The sequence below is a fragment of the Candoia aspera genome, chromosome 6, assembly GCF_035149785.1.
Source record: "Candoia aspera isolate rCanAsp1 chromosome 6, rCanAsp1.hap2, whole genome shotgun sequence".
Classification (NCBI taxonomy): domain Eukaryota; kingdom Metazoa; phylum Chordata; class Lepidosauria; order Squamata; family Boidae; genus Candoia; species Candoia aspera.
This window is the reverse complement of record NC_086158.1, coordinates 38,342,834-38,365,601: the sequence shown is the minus strand read 5'-3', so window position 1 is coordinate 38,365,601 and position 22,768 is coordinate 38,342,834. Positions and strand designations below refer to the sequence as shown.

Sequence of the window (22,768 nt, the reverse complement as noted above, 5' to 3'; positions counted from 1 at the left end):
TTGGGCTGAGAGTGACTGATTCACCATACAGTGGCCTCTCTTCCTTGGAAAGATATGCAAACAATTTATGGCTATTTGCTGTGGTTTCGTTCAGAGTTGTTTATCATGTGAATTGTTAACACAGAGAATCATACTCCTTTACTGCCGGCATCTTCACAAGAATGGCATACCTAAAGGCTTTCTGTGAAAACCAATCATGGCTTCAACACTTGGCTCCAAAAATCAGTTACTCCTGTAATCAACATTGTTTTTCTGCCTAACAGATACTGTTGGCCCCAAAAGATGTTTATATTCCACTTATGCCATTCTAGCCTACCTTTAGTTATTTGGCAAGTTTAGACACAAATCAATCATTTATAGGATTGTGCCTTCTTTCTCTAGTAATTAGTGTTTGAAATCCATTTTGTGTTGATTATGTAGCTTGCTCTACCATCTTTTGCAGAATGCAGGCTACCTCATGTTAAACTTAGTAAAATGGTATAGGACAGCATCTCAAAAGCATGATGCTCTGCAGATCAGGTGATGAGAAAAGTAAATAAAGGCATACTGTATATATCCATGCTTGTATAGTGAGGAAAACCAGGATGTGTACATATTGACAAGGGCAAGTCCAGCAATGCATGGTGACGTAAATGTAGATAGGTGGAAGCAAATAATTGGGCAACACAATTTGCTCTATACATCTGGTTGCCTCTGCGCTCACTGGATGATTCTATTTTCTATTTTCACCTTAAGAAAGAAAACATAATGAAAGTGTTATATTTCAATGCATTAACATCTGTCTCAGGCTATTCAACTCTACGCAGGCTGCCAGAGCACTGAAAAAATTTAGAGGGCAAATTATTTGGCAATTTTTAAATATCAGATGTACACATTTATAGACTTAAGATGGTCAAGATTTAGAATATTTCTCTGAAATTGTGGCTAGATTGCCTAATTCAGACAGACACCATTATGACCAGGAAATTTCACACGTTAGGATTTAATAATAATAATAATAATAATCAAAAACAACAAGAGTGTGTGCATCATATGCAAGGTTTGATATCAGTGCTTCTGGTTGGCCATTTGCTCTGTAAGTGTCAGCAGGCTGAAGACAGAGGGTACAGTGTGTGGATAAAAATCCCAGTTGTGACACTCTGAAAGGAAGAAAGGCAAAGGAAAAGGGCCAGAGAAGGTTCAGAACCGGACAAAGGTAGCATCTATTTGCCGGACAGATGGAAGAGCCAGCATGATTTTACGACGGTACTGGGGATCTTTCTGGAGAGGGTTTCGCTCTAGATAGACTGTTTCCAACTTCTTGGCTCCTTTCAGCTCATCTAAGTCACTCCAGCATTCAATGAGATTATCATTCATCTGGGAAGCATACAGAAAATAAAGATTGCTAGACGTTTAAGACACAAGTTAGTAACTATTCACAGCTGTCATCATTATCTCATGCTCCTTCTACTGCAAAAGAGAAAACCTTGAAAAGGTGAAGCATATTCTGCCTCAGCGTAATATTTTGGTTATGAAACTGGAGTCCTATGCATTATTTATTCATATAATGTGTGAGCTCATGCATGCTCTGAAGCCCATTTTTCATAGTAGATACAAAATAATAGTGAGAATGAATTAATCCCTTATAAGATGTTATCTGCCAGGAGCTCACAATATTATAACATATTATAATTGAAAGATTCAATATGGATTTTAAAAAATGGTATCTCTATTCTAAAATTTCTTATCTGTGGCACAAAAGGAAGAAATCAGATAAATCATGCTGCAACACAGAAAGCAAGGATCATTCAACATCAGCAATTTCTATTCATGCTAAGCCAGATCATTTTTGTTTTTTCTGTTCGGGGTACAGGTCCTGAAGATTATGGCAGCCTTCGCTCTGTTCGAAGCCTCTGATTGCAACTCTTCCTACCATTTGTAAAAGCACACAAGGGCCTATTCCAGGCTTCTTCATTCTGATGCCCTCCAGGTATGATGGGAATGTATCTTCCAGAATTCCCAGTAAGCACGATCAGAAATTCTGGAAGATATATTCCTAATGTATTTAGGTGGCACTAGCATGTGGAAGGCTGCTGTATGTTTGCATTTTACTTGCTATGTGGAAACTATCTCAACTCAGCTCCTTCCTATGCCACCAAGCTAATTCAAGAATCTTGGGGCCAGGTGGGAGTTGCCCATATTATGACATAACATCAACCGCTCATAGTTTTATGGAAGGACAGAAAAATGAGAGGTTATAGTATAGGCTTGTCCCACATGAGCAAAGTTTTCTTGAAGTGACATGACAGCACTGGAAGGATTCATGTTGAAGGAGATCACAGCACTCTAGAATAGTATGAGGAGACCACTTAAAGCCCATCTGAAGTACAGGGGAATGAATCCCACCATCACCATCACCATCACCATCACCATCACCAGACTGAGAAGCATGTAATGGTGTTTTACCAGCCTGCTGCAGACAGAAAGAATAGGGGAGGATATTGTCGGCTAAAGTGACTGCAGGTTTAAGACTGCAGACTTACCCAAAATTCCTGGAGTTCTGTTAAGTGGGTGATATTTTCAATCTTTTTGATTCTGTTGGCTGCAATGTCCAGCATTGTAAGTTTATTCTAAAACAAGTGAATAGAAACTTAACGTTATTTTTTTGCATATTTTATACCCTTGCATAGACCATTATTAGAAGATAAAGGACATGCCATGCAGCAATATACTTAAGAGTTCAGCAACTTTACATATTTAGTTGTCTTCCCCAAATATAAACATACTTGATTGTTGGTATCCAACTACAGAAAAGGCAAAACATTTTTTCCCCGTGATGGCAACCAACCTAAGAAACAAAACAGTTTGGACATAATTCTACTAAGGTAATACTGATGGGTTGGGACTCTCTCCATATTGCTTCATTGCTTGAAATGTGATTAAAATATTTATGTTCTTATGACATTTACTCTAGGCAAGGAGAATAAAGGAACCAGGTAATAAAAGAGATATATTTAAATCATGAAGAACCAAATCAAAGATGTTGTTCTTCAAGAAGAGGATTAAACTTAAGAAACTTTTACATAAGTTATATCAACATTTTAAAATACATTTCTTCTTTCCACAAAAGGTATATGAACACTAGGAAAGCATAAAGCATAAGAGCCAGTTTGGTCTAGTGGTTAAGGCAACAGGCTAGAAACCAGGAGACTGTGAGTTCTAGTCCCGCCTTAGGCATGAAAGCTGGCTGGGTGACCTTGGGTCAGTCCCCCTCTCTCAGCCCAACTCACCTTACAGGGTTGTTGTTGTGGGGAAAATAGCAGGAGGAAGGAGTATTAGGTATGTTCGCTGCCTTGAGTTATTTATAAAAATAATAAAGGCGGGATAAAACTAAAAAAAATAAGTAACATAAATTTAATCTTTCTGTTAAAAAAAACCACATTAACCCTTACTACTTAAGCCAGGAGAGCAAAACTGGAGATCCATATGAGACCCACTTTTAATTCTCCATTCCAGCAGCAGCCAGTGCATCTCGGTTTATAGCTTTCACCTCAGCATTACGACGTTCTTCTGCTCCTTCAAATGACTCTGTTCTTTCTCTTTCGTCCCCAGACTCTCTTTAATAATGACTCCTCCTTCAAGTCCATCCTCAAAACATACCTTTCTTACAAAGCCCATAGTACAATCCCCTAGCCACAATACCTTGTCATGGGGTATGGTACCCTTCTGGGATCTGTCTGTGCATTTGGAATTTTCAGAAAATGTAACATGTGGCAGGCACTTTTATAAAATGGCTAACTGAAGGCACAGTTAATAAGAAAATACAGCTCATAAGAAGGAACACTAGAGAGCATCCTCCAGCATTCAGGATGCTTTTTATTGCTTCACATTTGCTATTTTTTCTTCCTGGGCAAGGATGCATTCCCCAAAACATATAACTTTTATTTCATAAGAATGACTAGCCCTGAAGAAAGTATATGCGGGCACACTGATACCCAGACATCACCTACACCTGCTTCTGTAACTAAGTTACATTATTTTTATGCCTCTTCTTCCTCTTCTCAAATGTCTACGTTTCCCTGGCCTTCCTCTCTCATCTCTGCTGTATCTTTTTCTACATGGTAAACCTCTGATGTAGAAATACATCCACCCATTCTTTAAGAAATGCCATGTCCAAGGGTAGCACTAGATAAACAAATAATAAATGATAGCTCACATTATTCTCCAGTCCCTCAATAACTTCTATGCCATTATGGCTAAGGTACAGCTCTCGCAGGTTTACCAGATTCTGTAGTCCTTCAATCTTTGTCAGCCGATTGCTCTGGAATATGCATAAAATTTGGGTTAAAATGACAGAACTGGACTTCTTGGGTACAAATTGTACACAACTCTTGACTGAACAAATTCCACGGAAGACTCATTTGCATGTTATGTAAGAATCATTCTGGCGTCATCCCAGAAGTAAAAAAACATCACACTTGGAAGACAGATATAAACTCTTTGGCCCAAATATGTATTACTTCCCTCTTTTCACTTTCATTAATACTTTGACCCATTAGCTCAATTCCAAACTGTATTTATGTCTTTCAAAAGAAACTGGATAGCCAGCACTAAGCTAAATCTATCCAAATCTTTTCTGGTCAGAACTATGCACAACTTTCTAACACTGAATTAGCCAGAGGAAATGCAATAGTTATTCTTCCAGAAAGCACATTTATGGTTCTATTAAAGAAAAACATACTGCTTTTGATCTGTGCATTTCAGTGATATTCTCTGGTTGCTCTGAAACTTAAATGTGATAAGATTCTCTACCAACGTTTTGGAAACATTAAGTACATACTTTAACAGACTATTCTATCGCATAATTGCTGTATTTCTAGCATAGGAAGAAATATATATACCAGACAGCTATTACTATGCGCAAAAGAAAAAGGTCACAATTTAAATGATAATTTAATGAAGGTCTGAAAAATAATCATTTTAATAAGTATTTAAATTCAAACTGATCAGAGCAATTGTAATTTTAACTTTAGTTAGAAATTATGCAGAGAGGAAAGTCAAATAATTTAAATTATATTATGAACAATCAAAAATAGAAAGCACAGGACTGGTACCTGTATGCTAAGCACTGTCAAGTTTGTCAGTGCATCCAGGTTCTGCAACTTGGTGATTTTGTTTTTTCCCAGAAATAGGCTATCCAGATTAGTCAAGGTATCAATATTCTGAATTGCCTGTAAAACAACCACATTGAACAAGATTCCGATTTTTGACTCCTGCAAGCATGTCACTAACCTCCAACATAATAGCCAGTAAATAGACTACAGCGTAGCTAGCAAACCCAGATTGCCTTCCTTGTCCTTTTTATCATGATTATGTGCACGTAAGATGTTTGTGAGATTGTTCAAAGCTGAACAATATCATGCAATATGACAGACTATTTGTACTTTCTATCAGCCAAACAAACTCAATGGACATAGCAAGCAATTAAGCTATAGGAAAGGGATGGAAAATAGCAGCCTTCATGTTTCAAGTCTACATTCTGCTAATGTTTACTCACAAAGAGACTTCATAAAGAATTTGCTGATATTTTTCTGCACTGAATCTTTATAGAATTTGCTTTGTCACAAAAAACTTTCACTATTATTATGTCTAGCAGCACAGTTCATATCAATCTATTATTTTTAGACAAGTGCTCTTTTCCTGAAAGGAGTCAAAACCATGCTGTGTAAAAATGTCTGCATCTGAAAGTGGCCTACAAATTGTTGTTGTTTTACAGATAGGATCTGCTCATATTTTCCTTGTTTCCCTGTGTATAATTAACATGACATGGAGTTTGCTCTTAATATTCCAGTACAGATATTTATTTTTGAAAGCACTGCCTGGATATTAGTTGGCTTACTGTACTGTTTAGAGAGAAGCAGATCTTACCCTGATTCGATTAGATCCTAGCTCTAACATCTGCAATTGCTGTAAGTTGCTTAGGTTCTCAATTTTGCTGATTTTGTTGTTGACCAGGAAGAGTTTCTTTAACTGGCTAAGCTGATCCAAACCTTCAATGTGTCGTAGAACATTAAATGAAATATCTAGGATCCTAATAGGAAACAAAGAAAATTACCTCAAAAAGCAAAACCAGACAGCATCTATCATATTTTACTGCATTCTTTCTCACAGATCTATGCATATGTCCCCATCTGGCTTAAAAATTACTATAATTAAAAAACAATAATTGACAAGGTGGACATTGAAAAAGTGCCAATCTTTTTCTTCCAGAAATAACTTTGGGTCCCACAGAGGTCCTGAAAGTATTCTTAGAAAATAAAAATATGGTGGGTGACTGCATTCTATTGCATTGTTTGGAACTGGAACCACCTACCCGAGAAAGACAAGAAATAAAGCAGGGCAAGAGAGCGCAACTGGGAGGGGGGTCGTCTCAATCTCACAGGGTTGTTGTGGGGAAAATAGGAGGAGGAAGGAGTATTTGGTATGTTCACTGCCTTGAGTTATTTATAAAAAAAATAATAAAGGCAGGATAGGAAATAAATAAAATAAATAATAATAATAATAACTGTGGTTCTCTACTTGCCTGACTTTCTCCTAGTTGGTACTAGGCAAAGATGTTTCATTTCTTCAAACATATGCATAACTCTCTTAAAACCTATTGGTGCATTTTTCTTGTTTTAGTAAATTACCAAACAAGCTCCATGAAGAGCAATATCTAAGTAAACCAACACTATTTTTTAAATAAAAACGATTTTGGCAACCATTATGAAATGAACAAGCCAGTTTCCCACCAACCACTCAGATAGCTACTCACTGTTCATCCAGATACTTACTCAAGACCTGTCAAGGCCTCCAAGTTCTCAATCTTTCGAATCTGATTGTCATAAAGATCCAACTCTTTGAGAGTCTGAAGCTGTTCCAGGTTCTCAATGCACTTAATCAAGTTCTGTCGAAGACAAAGAGTCTAAAGGGTGAGGAGGAAATAAAGAGAGAGAACAATACGTAAAGCTTCTTTCCTCAAGATTCACATGGAAAACAGTTCTGAACTAGAGTTCTAGTTTTAAAATTCTGCAACTTTCCAATACCTCTGAAAAACAATAAATCTGCCACAGTAAGTAGCTGAAGCCCTGGTAAGCCTGCCCAAGTGGTCACACCCAGCCTGTTTAGCCACTGTTTCCATCCTGTGCCAGTCTGCAGAGTTGGGGTCTTCAACTTTGGCTTGAGATCTATTCCTAGCTGCCTTATTATATTGGATGGCCTCTTCTCTTAACAGTTTCAGCGTTATGCTATGTCCACCAGCTAGAAGAATATATATAATTCAGTGAGCTGCCATAAAGACCAATGCAATAGCAACTGGGTCATGCCTGTGGTGCGACGGCCTCCATAAGCATCTCACCTTCGCTTTCTTGAGCACCTCAAACCCTTCTATCTTGCCAATTCGGAAATGATTCAGATCGACATCCTAAAAGGCAGAAAAAATGGAAGAACATAAAATCAATTTTACGTCTAAATCAGGAAGATACGGAGACTTATCAATATACATATGTCAAGGAATTCTCTGAAAATAAATTTTATAGGAGGTGTGAACAGAAGAGATACATTTATTATGTAGTAACGAAAATATTTTCAGCCAAAAGTCTTTCCACACACACAAAATGAATCAATCTTTGTCATTCATGTGCTGTGCAGAATTTAAGATGTTTAATCTAAATAAAGAGCACCTGTTCTAGAATTCCCATTTCTTTCAGCATTTAAAGAAGAGTTAATGGTATGTACAAATCTATTTTAAAATCTGGATTTGCACTTTTCCTGATTTGTGAAGCAAGTCTAGGTAAAGGTAAAGGTTTCCCTTGACGTAAAGTCCAGTCGTGTCCGACTCTAGGGGGCGGTGCTCATTTCCATTTCTAAGCCGTTAGAGCCGGCGTTGTCCGTAGACACTTCCGGGTCATGTGGCCAGCATGACGACACGGAACGCCGTTACCTTCCCGCCGAAGCGGTACCTATTGATCTACTCACATTTGCATGTTTTCGAACTGCTAGGTGAGCAGGAGCTGGGACTAGCAACGGGAGCTCACCCCGCCGCGCGGTTTCGAACCGCCGACCTTCCGATCGGCAGCTCAGCGGTTTAACCCGCAGCGCCACTGTGTCCCAAAGCAAGTCTAGTTTCTACCAAACTTCTTGAAGGAACAAAATCTATAAACATTGATTTCAATTTTAATTTAAAATGAGAGCTTGTTACGTCCTAATCTATCATGCAGACTGCCTGTTCTACCATCCAGCCCAGTTTCCCTTTTTTATTGTTTATTTACAATCTCATCACAGATGTTACACATACTGCCAGTGAATAACTTATTGATATTACTGAGATTTGTAATTCTGCATAGCTTTTCCTCCCAATCCAACCTTCTGTGGCCACAGAAGCCATCAAGATGTCCACTCACAGAAGCACAGAAACAGTACACAAGAGTGTTCGGCATAAAATGGACAGTGAAGAACATTATTTTTCAGGCCTGATACAATATACAGCCATCGCTGCTGGGAGCCAGTGATTCCCTTCTTCTTAATGAATTTAAAGAAATTCACTGTGTCTTACAGAATTAAATTCTTTAGTTGTATGTGTCCTGAACCTCCCATTCAATTAAGCTATTATGAAACCTTCAATTCTCATATTATGAAGAACATATTTAGTGGCCACAAAATGGGACTGACTGCTGCAGGGAAAATAAACTAAAGAAAAAGGGGCTGCGAAGGTAGAGGGAGGACTGAATAAAGTTGTTAGAATTAGCAAAAGTGTTCAATGCTTCAACATTTTTGGTGACATCCCAGTAAACTTCAATATTCTATTTTTTCATAATGCAAGCTCTATATTCTCCTTAATGTAACAAACCCAGTTGTTACTCAATGTTACGTACCTTAGTTTGATTTGAAAATTTCATGGGGAATCTGCTGCTTGCATTAAGTTGCTCTGCAACATAATACCTATAAACACCCCATGTACAGTATGCTGCTTTCCCATTTTGGGTGGGAGGTATACCTGTGTATATGAATGCGTGAGCACACATAATATGGAGTCAGTTATTTAACTCTTTTTTATGTTAAATACCCTACAGATGGAGTTTCATGAGTTCTGGTATATTAGGGCTGCTCATGATTTCAACAGATTTTAGATTGTTTTGCAAATGCATATTTTTCAAAGCATTTTTTTTAGTCTGATTACTTTTTTTCCTTTGAAGCTTTTGATCTCTCCACTTTCTTGCATACAAAGTATCTCTTAATTACGTATATCTCTGACATACTCAGAACAGCTTCCTAAATTTTTTTTTCCAGGGGAGACATGTTGAACTGAAGACATCTGAGTACACTGAGTAGACTGGTTCTTTGGAACCTCTCTGGATAAGGAGAGGAGTTGAAGAATTTGAAATAAAGAGGAAAAAGCTAAATAAGATTTTGATCTAAGAAAGTTACAAATGGATTAAGGGTCTGGTTAAATTTGGAATATTGACTTTTACTATAAGATTTTGGAATTAACTATAAAAAATGAACAGTTTCTTGTGGGAACCAGAGTTATTTTGGCTATTTTGGTTCATAACAAAGATAAGCAACTGTATGATTTTAGAAACTGGACACTAGAGAGGACTAAAGTTCTAAGTAGAAGGGAAAAAAAATTACAAGCCAGCTTTTGGTGTTAGCTACTAGGACTTACAGAATGACACAAAATGTCATAACATTGGAAATATTAAAGATCTTTGAAGAATGGAGCCAGAAATTAGTAACTGCAATAACAACAGTGTCAGTAATGATGTCTGATTCTATGGATAGATTATGTCCAGAAGATGTCAATGAGGAAATGACAGACATGGAGCAAATTTTATCTGACAAGACAGAGAAAGTGCTGAAAGTAAAACTACAAATGACAGGTCAAGAGAATGATTTGGATATATAAAAGAAACTGGCTGAAATTTAAAAAATTAAAGGGGAAATACAAATGACAAACCAGGAGAATGACCTGGAAAATGTTTTCTTACTGGATCAATAAAAGAGGCTTATTAAACCCTTGAAGAAGTCTGTGCAATGGGATGAAGAAGAATTGAAGAGAAATCAAATCCTATGACAATATTTGAATAAACTAAAGATTAAGATGGTTAGAAATAAAAGGAAGGAATATAAAGTTGGTTTATCTGATCAAGGTTAAAGTAAGACATTTATTTGCAAAGTTCTGGCAACCCTTTATGAACTTTTTGCTGACACCAGGATCGAAAAGTTGATACTTTATGGATTTGCTTATAGATAAGGGATGAGTTATGGGATGAAGAGATACCTGTCTCTAATCTTATAGGGGATAAAGAGTTACTAAATTTGTCTATACATGTTGTAATTAAGTATTTGGAAGTCACTTATTTCTTTTCTTTTTCTTTATCATATTCTTTCTTTTCTCTTTTTCCTTGCACTTTTTATTCCTTCTTACTATTCTTTTCTCTTTCTTTAACAGAAAGTTTGTATTAGTTGTTACTGTTGTGATCAAAATTCTTAATAAAAAATTATATGGAGAACAGCATCCCAAAAAATAACGACTCAGGAATTAATGTTTGCCTAAAGTTCAGAGATGTTTCCCCAAAGCTTTTCACATGAGGATGGCTGTGTGTAGTATCCATGTATTGTTACAATATGAAAATGACATTTATAATACCTCAGCCTCTGGATCCAGGCTAATAGTTTCCATATCCACTGGGGTCTCTGCTTCACCTGCAAAATAACAAGCACACCCTGCATAAGCCCATGCTGTTCACCAACCAAAAACAAATGTGCAAAGTCTCTTCTTCAAGAGAAACTAAGCCTTCTGGCAAAGGGAAAGCTAATGGGTTTAGATTTTACTGCTGCAATGCAAAACTCATACAAGTCCTTCCAAACTAATGATCACTTTGGCTAAATCCAAATATGTAGGGGAAGAAATACCAACACACTCATGGAAAATGTGAATTATCTACACTGCATTTCACTGGGAAGCAAGTACTAACTCAAGTGACTTAACAGCTAACAAAGCAAACAATAAATATCACAAATTTTAAATTACGCTTGCATTCTGGTTAGCTTTTCAGTTTTGCAGTGTGACAAAAAACACTTGTTCTCCTGGAATAGCCTGGTACAGCATACATGTTCTTCCTAAACAAAGACCGTATCAGAAGTCCTGTATAGAATGGGTTAAGTATTATCAGCAATTTGAAGAAAACTTTTCCTGTTCTGGAAACAGAAAGATCCTTGCAAACACTCTCTTTCTCAAAGTGCTTGAGTGAAGATAAACTCAGGGATTTCTGCTAAATAATTCATGCATGCTCTCATTTGGCAAGCTGGGTGGACTTGCTCTGTTACATATTTTTTCCAGCAAAATAAAGCAGTACGAAGCATTATAAAGCAGTAGGCCAGTGTTATTCAAAACACTGGCTTATCAGTGAATGAGCAACATGCACATACACACTGATTCACGGGACACGGTAACAAAAAATATAAACAAAACCTCAACAACAGAAGAGCTACTAGGATTTGTTCAGCAAGCCCACTGGAAGAGTTTATTCATCAGCAAGTCATAAGTTTAACTACCTCTTTCCATGTATTTAGTTATGTATTCTGCAAAAAATCTGCAGATATCTACTGAACAACTCATTAAGAAGTCTCTTGTTCTCTTAAACTGTATGCTTTATATTCCTTTTCATATTCTTATTTACAGTGGGTATAAAAAGTCTACACACCCTTGTTAAAATGCCAGGTTTTTGAGACGTAAAAAAATCAGACCAAGAGAAATCACTTCAGAATTTTTTCTACCTTTAATATAATATATAAGCTGTACAATTCAGTTGAAAAACAAACTGAAATCTTTTAGGGAAAAAAATATAAATAAAAAACTAGAATAATGTGGTTGCATAAATGTACACACCCTCTTATAAGTAGGGATGTGGCTGTGTTCAGAATTAACCAATCACATTCAAACTGATGTTAAATAGTCACTACACACATGCCATCAATTAAAGTGACTCTGATCAAGCCCAAGTTCAGCTGTTCTAGTAGGATTTTTCTGACATTTACTTAGTTGCCTCTTACAGCAAAAGCCATGGTCTTCAAAGAGCTTACAAAGCATCAAAGGGATCTCATTGTTGGAAGGTATCAGTCAGGAGAAGTGTACAAAAAAATTTCCAAGGCATTGGATATACCATAGAACACAGTGAAGACAGTCATCAACAAGTGGAGAAAATATGGCACAACAGTGACATTACCAAGAACTGGATGTCCCTCTAAAATTGAGGAAAAAAAATGAGAAAACTGGTCCAAGAGGCTGCCAAGAGGCCCACAGAAACATTAAAGGAGCTGCAAGAATTTCTGGCAAGTACTGGTTGTGTACTACATGTGGCAGCAATCTCCCATATTCTTCATATGTCTGGGCTGTGGGGTAGGGTAGCAAGACAGAAGCCTTTTCTTACAAAGAAAAACATCCAGCAGCTACATTTTGCAAAAACCTACATCAAGTCTGACAAAGGCATGTGGGAAAAAGTGTTATGGTCTGATGAGACCAAGGTTGAACTTTTTGGCCATAATTCCACAAAGTATGTTTGGTGCAAAAACAACACTGTGCATCACCAAAAGTACACCATACCCACAGTGAAGCATGGTGGTGGCTGCATGATGCTTTGGGGCTGCTTTTCTTTAGCTGGAACTGGGGCTTTAGACAAGGTGGTTCAAGCTTCACATTAATTGGCATACTGAGCAACCAATGCAGAGAGATGATTATGTCTGGTGAGCCTAGAAGTAAAGGGTGACAAGTATGCATATAAAGCAGCAATAACAATTAAGAGAGATACTGCCAGGCACTGAAGTACAGGACAAGGGCCACACTGTTTACAATTTTGATTGAAGAACAAGCAGGGACTAAATTTTGTTCCTTATGAAAACATTCATCCATCTCTAAGTCATTATTTCCATACACATTCCCCAATTCGGTTGGTATAACTCACAAGTGCACACATTTTCAGCAGAAGTTCTTCTCTTGACTCTTTGCCTTTGACAGATAAGCAGTGACCAGAGATGGGATTTCTTTTCAAATAGCTTCCTTGAAGAGGACATTTAAGAACAGAAATGGGCAACCAGGGACCAGAAACTGTTTATACTCATATGCCCCCTTTATTCACTACTTAATGTTTTGGTTTCCCATAATACTGAGGCAAGAGCACATAAAGTAAGTAGGCTAAACAAAGATTTTTTTAAAAAGTACTTATCAACCCAACTGCACAGAAAATCCTGTTCCTGCTCACATGCATAATGAACATACCTTTGCATTACTGTTCATTCAATGTAGCTCAACCCCTCATAAAAATAAAGTGTGTCCCCAACTGCTAAACATTTGCCAGTCTCCTATTTTATTAGATTTATATCCTGTCTTTTCTATGGGAGCTCAAGGCAGTGTTCACAGTGCACCCTCCTATTTTTCCTCACAACAACCACCCTGAGACATATGTTGGGCTGAGTGTTTCTGACCCAAAGTCACACAGACAGCTTCTGCGGCTGAGGGCGGACTCCCATCCTGGGTCTCCCCACTTGTATTTCCAACACCTTAACTAGTTTACCACACAGGCCCTTTTTAAGCTAAAGATTATGTTGAGTCAAGCCAGATTCTTGAAGACTCCATGACATATCCATGTAGTTTTCTTGGCACACAATATGGAAATGGTTTGCCATTTTTGTCTTCCAGATTTTTTTTTTTAATGTTCCCAGTCTAGCCTATAGCTCTGGGGTTTCCAGTCTTCCACTCAAGAATCAACCAGGATTGACCTTGCTTAGCTTTGTGAGATCAGCCACAGTTGGTTAGATGCTACCATCTATTTAGAATCATCAGTGTTACCCTACAGTGATAAGGAATTTTGTATTCCCTTATACCATTTTCCCATTCACTTGTTCTTTCCTCTTCCACTATTTTGTATTGTCTGAGTCATTTGTACATTGCACTCCACTGCATTCTATTAATATGTATGATTTATACTAAGGGTTGTTTTATTGCATGCCATGATGAGTATGTTTTTAGTATGTCAAAAGCAGGAATACAGCATAACTAGAGTTAATGTAAGTACAGGCACAATTACAGCTGAACAGAACTGAAAGGATAGAGAAATGTGGGATAATGGAGATGGAACACAGAGCCAAGGATCCTAAATTGTAGAGAAAAAGGAGAGACCAGGACTGAGGAAAAGAAAAGTGGCATAAAGCAATCATCTATTTATTTTGCTATCTGAACTTTTTAAAAATGTCCATAGACATGCTTAACTTTGATACGTTTTTTTACTACTTATATATTTCAATTAAGTGTGAATACAAATAACCGTTTAATTAAATAATCATTTCTATTATTCCAAACTCTGATTGCCCCATCTACCACCTTCAGTTACCCAACAAAGTAAACCATATTACTTTTTAAGGGGGAACACTATGAAACTCTCAACTCTGGAGGAGAAAGCAGCTAGTGAGATTCAGCCTGAGGAGTTGTTCTGCTAATAAAATGGATCCATTCAAAGCATCTGCTTGACCTCTTGCTAATTTTTATGCTGCATACATTCATAATTAAAGCTATGGTCACAACCTATTTGGAAGTCAACTGATAACTTTATCACCATACAGTAAAGGTTGAAAACAACTTCTGCAAGTACATAGGCAAAATACAATTAAGGAGCTCAATTTGTCATTATACACTGCACATGTACAAGTGATGAAATACAGGCTGCAGATCCTAATCCCAAACTCCACTAGAAGTAGTGGGTGTCTTGAGCCTTTACATGATAGATTATCAATTTTCAGGATACTGTAGAATTTGAAAAAAAAATCAGGGGACAAGTGATGTAAAACAGACTTTTTAATGATGTACCAGTACCAAAAGCAGCAGTTCAGTCAAGTACCAAAAGATGTCTCAGATATTGCATTTATATTCAGACTCATTCATTCTTTATGGTAATTTGTTTCTGTAGCTCTCACTAGCACTAAAGTCTGCTAAACAACTTTCAAAACAACTTTTTGAAGGTGGCCTAAACAAGCTACAATGGTTCAAAGTGGTGGCAAACAAGCTGGAAGAGAAATGTTTCATTTAGACTAAAAACACAGTTTTGAGGCTTAATCTGAATGCGGCATGCCAACTTTTTGGATTAAATATATAAGGGTAAATGATTCAGTAAATACAGCAAGATATTGGATGAACAGAAGGTGCACAAATGTGTATGCATGGAATGTGCAATGAACATTTTAAAGATGTTTTTGAATTCAGGGTATTTGGATTCCTTTTTTTTCTTTTGCTCCTTTTGTTCTTAAATAAGTCTGCAAACTGCTTAAAGGTATTTCTGTTGCTGTAGCAAACAGGGACCCTGCTCCTTCTCACACTGACTGGTAGGTGATTGCCATAAATATCCGAACCTGACTTCATTTGAAAAGCTTAAAAGTATACATAACAGAAGAACATGCAAAAATCTTAATCCTGAATAGTCTGCTCTTAGACTTCTTAGTGCAAACAAAATACTTGCAAAATCTAAGGATTTTTCCTACGAAGTTTAAAGGTTGTCAAAATGGACATGGGTACATTCAGTATTTGGGTAGAGTTCATCAATAATTTTGCTCGTATTCAAATCCATCTGATTTTGAAATTCTCTGGAAATAATTTCACTGTGTTAGAAAAGAAAGAAGTCCTAAAGGGCCAAGAATGCCTACAGTTGCATAATAAATGAGATATGTGATTGAATTTAGCTAGAATGAGTGAATAATAAGATATTAAAGTATTATAGCTTTGCTTGATCTACTGGTGTCTCTGGTTTCTATGAACAAAAAATTAATGGGGAAGAAAAAACTATATTGGCATAGTCTGTAATCTGTAAGTTCATCTATGTAAGTTTCCCCTCTGAAAGGTCGGGGGATGAATACACATGAATACACATTGAATATGCAAAAACACTAGTTATATGTAGTGGGGAAGCAGAACACAAACATATTTAGTTGCATTCTACAGATTCAAAGAGGTGGGCTTCGGTAAGCCCAATTCTACATCAGTCATATTACAAATGGTATCCTCCAAGTAACAGTTTACCTGTTAAATTCTCTCCATTCTGCTCTTCTCTTAGACTTTGTTGACTGAGGTCTGTTACTATGCAAACTGCTTGCTTCTTGCCTTCATCATCTCCAGATTCTTCTGATTCAATCCTTTTGTCAACTGAAGAACAGAAAATATAATAATTAAATTTATTTTAGGATGAGTAAAGTATAAAGGCAAAGAACAAAAGAGATACTGTATAAGCTACAAAGAATCTTGTGGCATCTTGTAGAAAAACAATTATTAGGGCATATACTTTTATGGATTACAGCAGACCCTGTGAATGCTTATGCTATAATAAATCTGTTATGACACATGACTTACTTTTGCTACAACAATTTAACAGACCTAACCCTCTAAACACAAACTAATAAGGATAGAGTTTCTATATTTTCACAGGAAGAGGCATGATTATTTAGAAGCAAGCCCTCAAAGATAGATTTACTCCCAAGTAACAAGATCTAAGGAAAGAGCTAATTGGAAAGCCAAACGTACAACATATCCAAGTTACAGCAAATGTTAACTTGCAGATACTATGAAGGCCAGGCTGGCACTAAGTAACATCTGATAATTTTTCAGAGGGGTAATCATGATAGGCTTTTACAACAAGCCATTTTCAAGATAGGCGGTGTAAAAATACAATCAATCAATCAATACAAATACCTTGTAGCACATTAAACACTAATAAACATACTGTGCAAACCTTTGGGGCTGCAATTCACTTGGCTGTATGTGTATTGTCCATTACATGTATGCATACATATATACACCCCAGATGGGATCACAGAATAGCACCATATGTTTAAGATATATAATCATTGTTTTTGAACAAATATGCATTTGAACATCCCATCTTGGCTTATTGTGCTAAAATATGAAAATCCTTTGTCATGGCATACAATCACTTTCCTTTTTTCCTTACAAGTATGAGCAATCAAGCAGGCAGGTCAGTTTTCCTTTACACCTGAACTGGAAATGATGGTTGGGTGATTGAGTATGTACCATCAAGTTGTTTTCGACTCCTAGCAACCATACAGATAGATTTTCTCTATGCCAATCTCTAACCTGTTCTTTCAAGTCTCCCAATGGTGCCACTGTAACTGAATCCATCTACCTTGCTGATAGTCATCCTCTTCTTCCTTTTCCTTCCACCCTTTCTAGCATTAGAACCTTCTCAAGAAGCTAGGTCTTTGCATAATGTGTCTAAAGTAGGATAATTTGAGCCTGGTCATTTGTGGGTTGATTTGTTTGATGAGCCATTGATTGTCTTCTTGGCTGTCCATGGTATTCTTAGGAGTCTTCTCCAACACCAAAGTTCAAAGGTATCAATACTCTTCCTATCCTGCTTCTTTAAAATCCAACTTTCGCTTCTACGGAGTGTCACAGGGATGGTTGGGTAATTACACTAAATGTGCCAAGTTATCAAGAGATCTTTAAATCATGACCTTATATTCTAAGCTGCTCCAAGGAGATTAGTCATATTTGTCTGTTTTCATAGGGGTTTTTTTGTGCATATTATGCCAAATATATATTCATCTCAGTTCTTGGCCCAAAAAAGGATTGGGTCACAAAGAAGCCTGGAAGAATTCTTCTTACCAGACGCCCAACTGTACCAGTTCTGGTACAGTTTGTGTACTTTACTCAGATACAAAGTAAAAAGCATGGCACAAAAGCCTTGTCAGACCAGCCAAGAATATTTTCATCTCCTTTGAAAACTTCCTTTTCAGTATAAAGTCAATCCGATTGACAGCTTAACCTTAGTTCAACAATGATGGGTAGTACCCTAGCAATGTTAACAACCACACTCAGGAATGGTAAGCCCATTTACTTGGTGGTAAAGTCACAAGATAGAGCTTCATTCTTCAATCAGTTATAATGCAAATCTGCATCTGTGGCAACACTCTCAATATGTCTAAGATTCTAAGAATGTTTCAGATACTATGTATTACTACGCAAAGCACACTTTTCTATATGAGCCCCATTCAAACCATTTAAATTTGCTGTACACACCCAGCATCTCAAAGACCTAACAGATATCTGCTAGAACTTCTAGCTCAAGAAGTGTTTCTCTGCTCTTATTGCATCCGCAGAATACCGCCCCACTGCCCTGTTCAAGATCACATGTACCCTTTTGGGGAAGATGGGCCCAGTGGTCCACCTACAGGGCCGTACGGAAGAGTTTTCTGAGCATCTGCAGGATAAAATCGCTCAGATTGCTCCAAGTTGGACCCCAAGTGTGAAGCAGGATCTGTGGAGATGCCGAGGGAACGTTCTTGCCCATTTATCTGGGAACAGTTTGATCCTGCTGGACCTGAGGAAGTGGACAGGATCCTCCGTATTGTGAATGCCACCACCTGTCATCTAGATCCATGTCCCTCCTGGCTGGTGAAGGCAGCCTGGGAGGTGACATGTGGTTGGGTCCAAGTGATGGTTAATACATCTTTGGGAGAGGGGGTGTTTCCGGCTGCCTTTAAGGAGGTGCTGCTGCAACCCCTCCTCAAGAAGCCATTGCTGGACCCAACTGTGCTGGACAATTTTCGTTCAGTCTCCCACCTCCCCTTTCTAGGGAAGGTGGTTGAGAAGGTGATGGCGTTGCAACTCCAGAGGATTCTGGATGAAACGGATTATCTGGATCCCTTTCAGTCAGGTTTCAGGCCAGGATATGGGACAGAAATGGCATTGGTCGCACTTATAGATGATCTCTGGCAGGAGCGGGATGGAGGTAGTGCATCCATCCTGGCTCTTCTTGACCTCTCAGCAGCTTTCGATACCATCGACCATGGTATCCTTTTGGGACGGCTCAGGGAGTTGGTTCTGTGCTGGTTCACCTCCTTCCTACAGGGCTGTTCCCAATTGGTGGTGATTGGGAGAGAGAGATCCGACCCTCGCCCCTTCCATTGTGCGGTGCCACAGGGTTCGGTTCTCTCTCCTCTCTTATTTAACATCTACATGAAACCACTGGGTGAGTCATCCATCACCATAGGATGAGGTATCATCAGTATGCTGATGATACCCAATTATACATCTCCATCCTGGATGAGGTAAGTGATGCGGTGATTGCCCTGTCTCAGTGCCTGGGACTGTGGGGGCCTGGATGGGGAATAACAGGCTTCAGCTGAACCCTGGTAAGATGGAGTAGCTGTGGGTTGACGGCTCCTTGGTTTCTGGGAAATTGTCTTTAGTTCTGGATGGGGTGGCACTCCAGACAGACCCGGTGCGTAATCTGGGGGTTCTTCTGGACTCACGACTCCTGCTCGCAGAGCAGGTGGCAGTCATGGCTAGGAGGGCCTTTGCTCACCTTCGGGTTGTACGCCAGTTATGCCCGTTCCTGGAGCAAGAGGCCCTCTGGTCACTCATGCCCTCGTCATCTCCCATATCGATTACTGCAATGTGCTCTACATGGGGCTACCCTTGAAGAGTATCTGGAAGCTGGTCCAGAATGCAGCTGCGCGGGTTATTTTTGGTGCCCCTAGATCGGCACATATAACACCTTTACTGCGCGAGCTGCACTGGGTGCCAGTTTGCTTCCGGGTCCAATTCAAGGTGTTGGTTATCACCTTTAAAGCCCTACATGGCATGGGGCCAGGCTACCTGAGGGACCATCTCAGCCCCACAACATCGACCCGCCCCACCCGGCCAGGCAGAGAGGGCATGTTACGGACCCCGTCGATAAGAGAATTCCACCTGGCAGGGTCCAGGAAGCGGGCCTTCTCTGCAGTTGCCCCCGCCCTTTGGAACATCTTGCCCCCAGAGGTGACGCAGGCGCCTTCACTTCCCACCTTCAGGAGGGCCCTGAAAACCTGGTTTTGCCATCTTGCATGGGGCGGGAAGGTGGGCAACCATTCATGGGGTTGGCTCATGCCTTAGACCCCCTCCCACCTGATCAGAATTTTTAACCTCTTGGATTTTATACTTATTTATATTGTATTTTATATTTGTAAATTGTTTTTATAAGATCTTGATTGTTTATTATTGTAGTCTTAATTTTGTTGTAAACCGCCCAGAGTCCCTCTTTTGGGGGAGATGGGTGGTAGCAAAATTTGAATAATAAATAAATAAATTTAGATACATGCACTTACATGGAAAGTGTTTAATTTCCCCTCTATAAGGAAAAGATTCCTCAATTATTCATTTATTGCATTATATCAAGGAATGACAACCATCTATTGTTAAATGTATGGGCATCTTTCGTTTAACCATTCCCTCAGCATAAACTCTCATTTTATAAGAACAGGGTAATAACTGACTTTACAGAGTTGTTATAATGATTACTGAAATAGTATGTGAAGCACTTTCAGCTTATTATCAGTGATGTCTAGGAAACATCCAACAGGAGCTAAGGGATAGTCTCCTTTAGTAAATGACACTAATGTAAGTGCCACATATCTTCCTTCAAATCTGGGGGAGCTACAGTCTGAATACTGAAAAGAGGCAGTGTAAAATGGCTTGGATAAATTTAATCTGTAAGCAGCAACAAAATAAAACCTGCAACACAGCTACTCCCATTCCTGAAGTTGGATGTACCTCCTGAAAGATACAAATAAAACCCTCTTGTTGTGGATAACCCTAGAATAGGTTGCCCCAAACTCTACTCAGCTCCACATCAGGCAGTGAGATATAACCATTCCCACTACAGTAGATTTATAACAATAATTCATGTTGCAAACACACCCTACACTGCTATCACTGCTATCACATGTTCATTCTCTTTTCAAGATAATACTTAGTAGGAAATCATTGAAGTTAAGGCATGAGTGAACAATATGGAAGTTGTGAAATCTTGACGAGAATAAAAGGTGGAATTTAAATGAAGTTTGATGAGTCAGTGGCAGATTAAACTGCCAACGTCAAGAATTCCTGCACCGACTCAGTGGTGACATCTGAGCTGCCGGAAGGCAGGGTTAGAAAATACTTCTTACTCAAAATGATCAGTCTCTTATTCCAGCATCTTCATCTCACAGATGATAATAACAACGTGTGTTTGTTTTATATGCCATGCCAGTAGCGTAACAAAAGTCAAAAACCAGATCTTAAAGTGGGAAAGGGCGAGACCTGGCAATCTGCAGGAAAGTAAAAAGAGCTGATTTAATTGGTGAATTAGCGTGGCGGTGGAGATGACAAGACCCTACAGCAATTCTGACTCCGGGAAACAGCCCCAGCTTTTTCTCACCACATCCCTCTCCCGAAACGCTTCCCCAGAGATTCCTCCCACTGTCCACTGTGGTCACCACCCCCTATATATCTCAGCATTCCCCTCTCCTACATTAAGGCCAGTACTCTCGAACCACAGCCGCCCCCTATTTCCCTATATTCATTATAGCGGAACCGAGCCAACCCTAGCCTAGATTCGGACATCGCGCGCTACAATCCGGCCTCTCACCCTCCATCATCTCTTGAGCGCCCTCCCCACTCTCTGTCTCTGTCTCTGTCGTCGCCGTCGCCGTCGCCGTCGCCATAACGCTTCGCGCTCCCTCCTCCTTCCGGCATCGGACATGGCACAAGAATAGCCAATGAATAACAGGATCGGGACCTCCTCCAGCCAATCATAGAATCAGCTTCGCCGCAGATGTTCCAATGAGATACCATGCGCCTGCGCCTAGCCCCGTAGGCTCTTGGGAAATATAGTTTTTCTCGGAGACGTTGTTAACCTGCCAAGGAAACGAGCAGAAGAATCTCAGGAAAGCTGCGTGGGTCGTGGTCGAAATTAATAATGTTTGCTTGGCGTTTCTAACAGTGGTGTGGATGTACTGCACTTCTCGCTACTTAATTGAATTTAAAGACCAGCTGTTTGTAATTCTGAAAGAATCTAGTAGACAAAAAAAGAGAGGGGTAATAATAAAATAGAACGATAAAGGAAAAAAGCTGTATCTTTTTATGTCATTGGTCCATCCTTGGACTGCTTTAGTGGAAAGCTACTGCTTGCTTTTCCTATGCCAGATAATTGGGTTCTGGTGGATTGTCTATTTTTGTTGTCCACTGCAGATGCATCCTTTTTAAAAATATTATTTTTGCAGTGTTTTTCTTTCTAAATGTTTGTTATTTAAATATATTTGAAGAATCTTGCTGTATCCACTGGAAGATCTAGCCTCATGCTTCCAGGCAATCCTCTGCAAAAGAAGGGGAAATTGACCTTTGTGACTGCTGTTCCCCAGCAACTAACATATTCTGAGGTATTAAAAAAGCAAGTACCTCATGCAGTACATGATTAATTAATACCATTCATCATTGCTATAGTGATAGCTATTGATTTTAATGCCCCAGATATTATGATGGCAGAAAAAAAATCTAAACAATGTACTTTAACATTTTATAAATCTGTTACATCAATCTTTTTGAAAAAGTTAAAATAAGTTATTCTACCTTCTTCCTGTTAATGCTTAATAATTAGTTTTTCAAAATTGACAATGACATTTGTCATTTCTTTTTACGTTTTTTTTTGGTGCTAGACAGTGACTGGTATTCTAAAGCCAGAATCTAAAGATAAAACTAGAGACAGACCTAATTAGTACCTGGATGGGTAACCATCAACAAATCTGTAGACTGTTTTTTTAGAAGTGAAAAAAATAAATAAAAATCAGCCTGGAAGAAGGCAACGGCAAAACACCTCAGCCCAAAAACTATATGGACATGATCATGTAGTTATCAGAACTTGTGTTTGACTTGAGTATTTACCTTTTTAGCATT

General features: G+C 38.7%; 1 protein-coding gene across 2 annotated transcripts; it reads right to left on the bottom strand.

Moving 5' to 3' along the window:
- Positions 1-966: 966 nt before the first annotated feature.
- On the bottom strand, positions 967-21,581 carry PPP1R7 (protein phosphatase 1 regulatory subunit 7). 2 transcript variants are annotated; one of them, XM_063306749.1, is made up of 10 exons: positions 21,465-21,581; positions 16,082-16,204; positions 10,667-10,722; positions 7,376-7,441; positions 6,813-6,943; positions 5,908-6,070; positions 5,094-5,210; positions 4,196-4,300; positions 2,523-2,609; positions 967-1,356 (listed from the first exon to the last, which is right to left on the bottom strand). In XM_063306749.1, exons 1-10 carry the CDS (start codon positions 21,538-21,540, stop codon positions 1,180-1,182), a joined length of 1,101 nt encoding a protein of 366 aa, XP_063162819.1. In that variant the 5' UTR covers positions 21,541-21,581; the 3' UTR covers positions 967-1,179. The 2 variants fall into 2 exon arrangements, with proteins under 2 accessions (XP_063162819.1, XP_063162820.1); XM_063306750.1 differs by having other exon boundaries at positions 4,262-4,300.
- Positions 21,582-22,768: the final 1,187 nt, after the last annotated feature.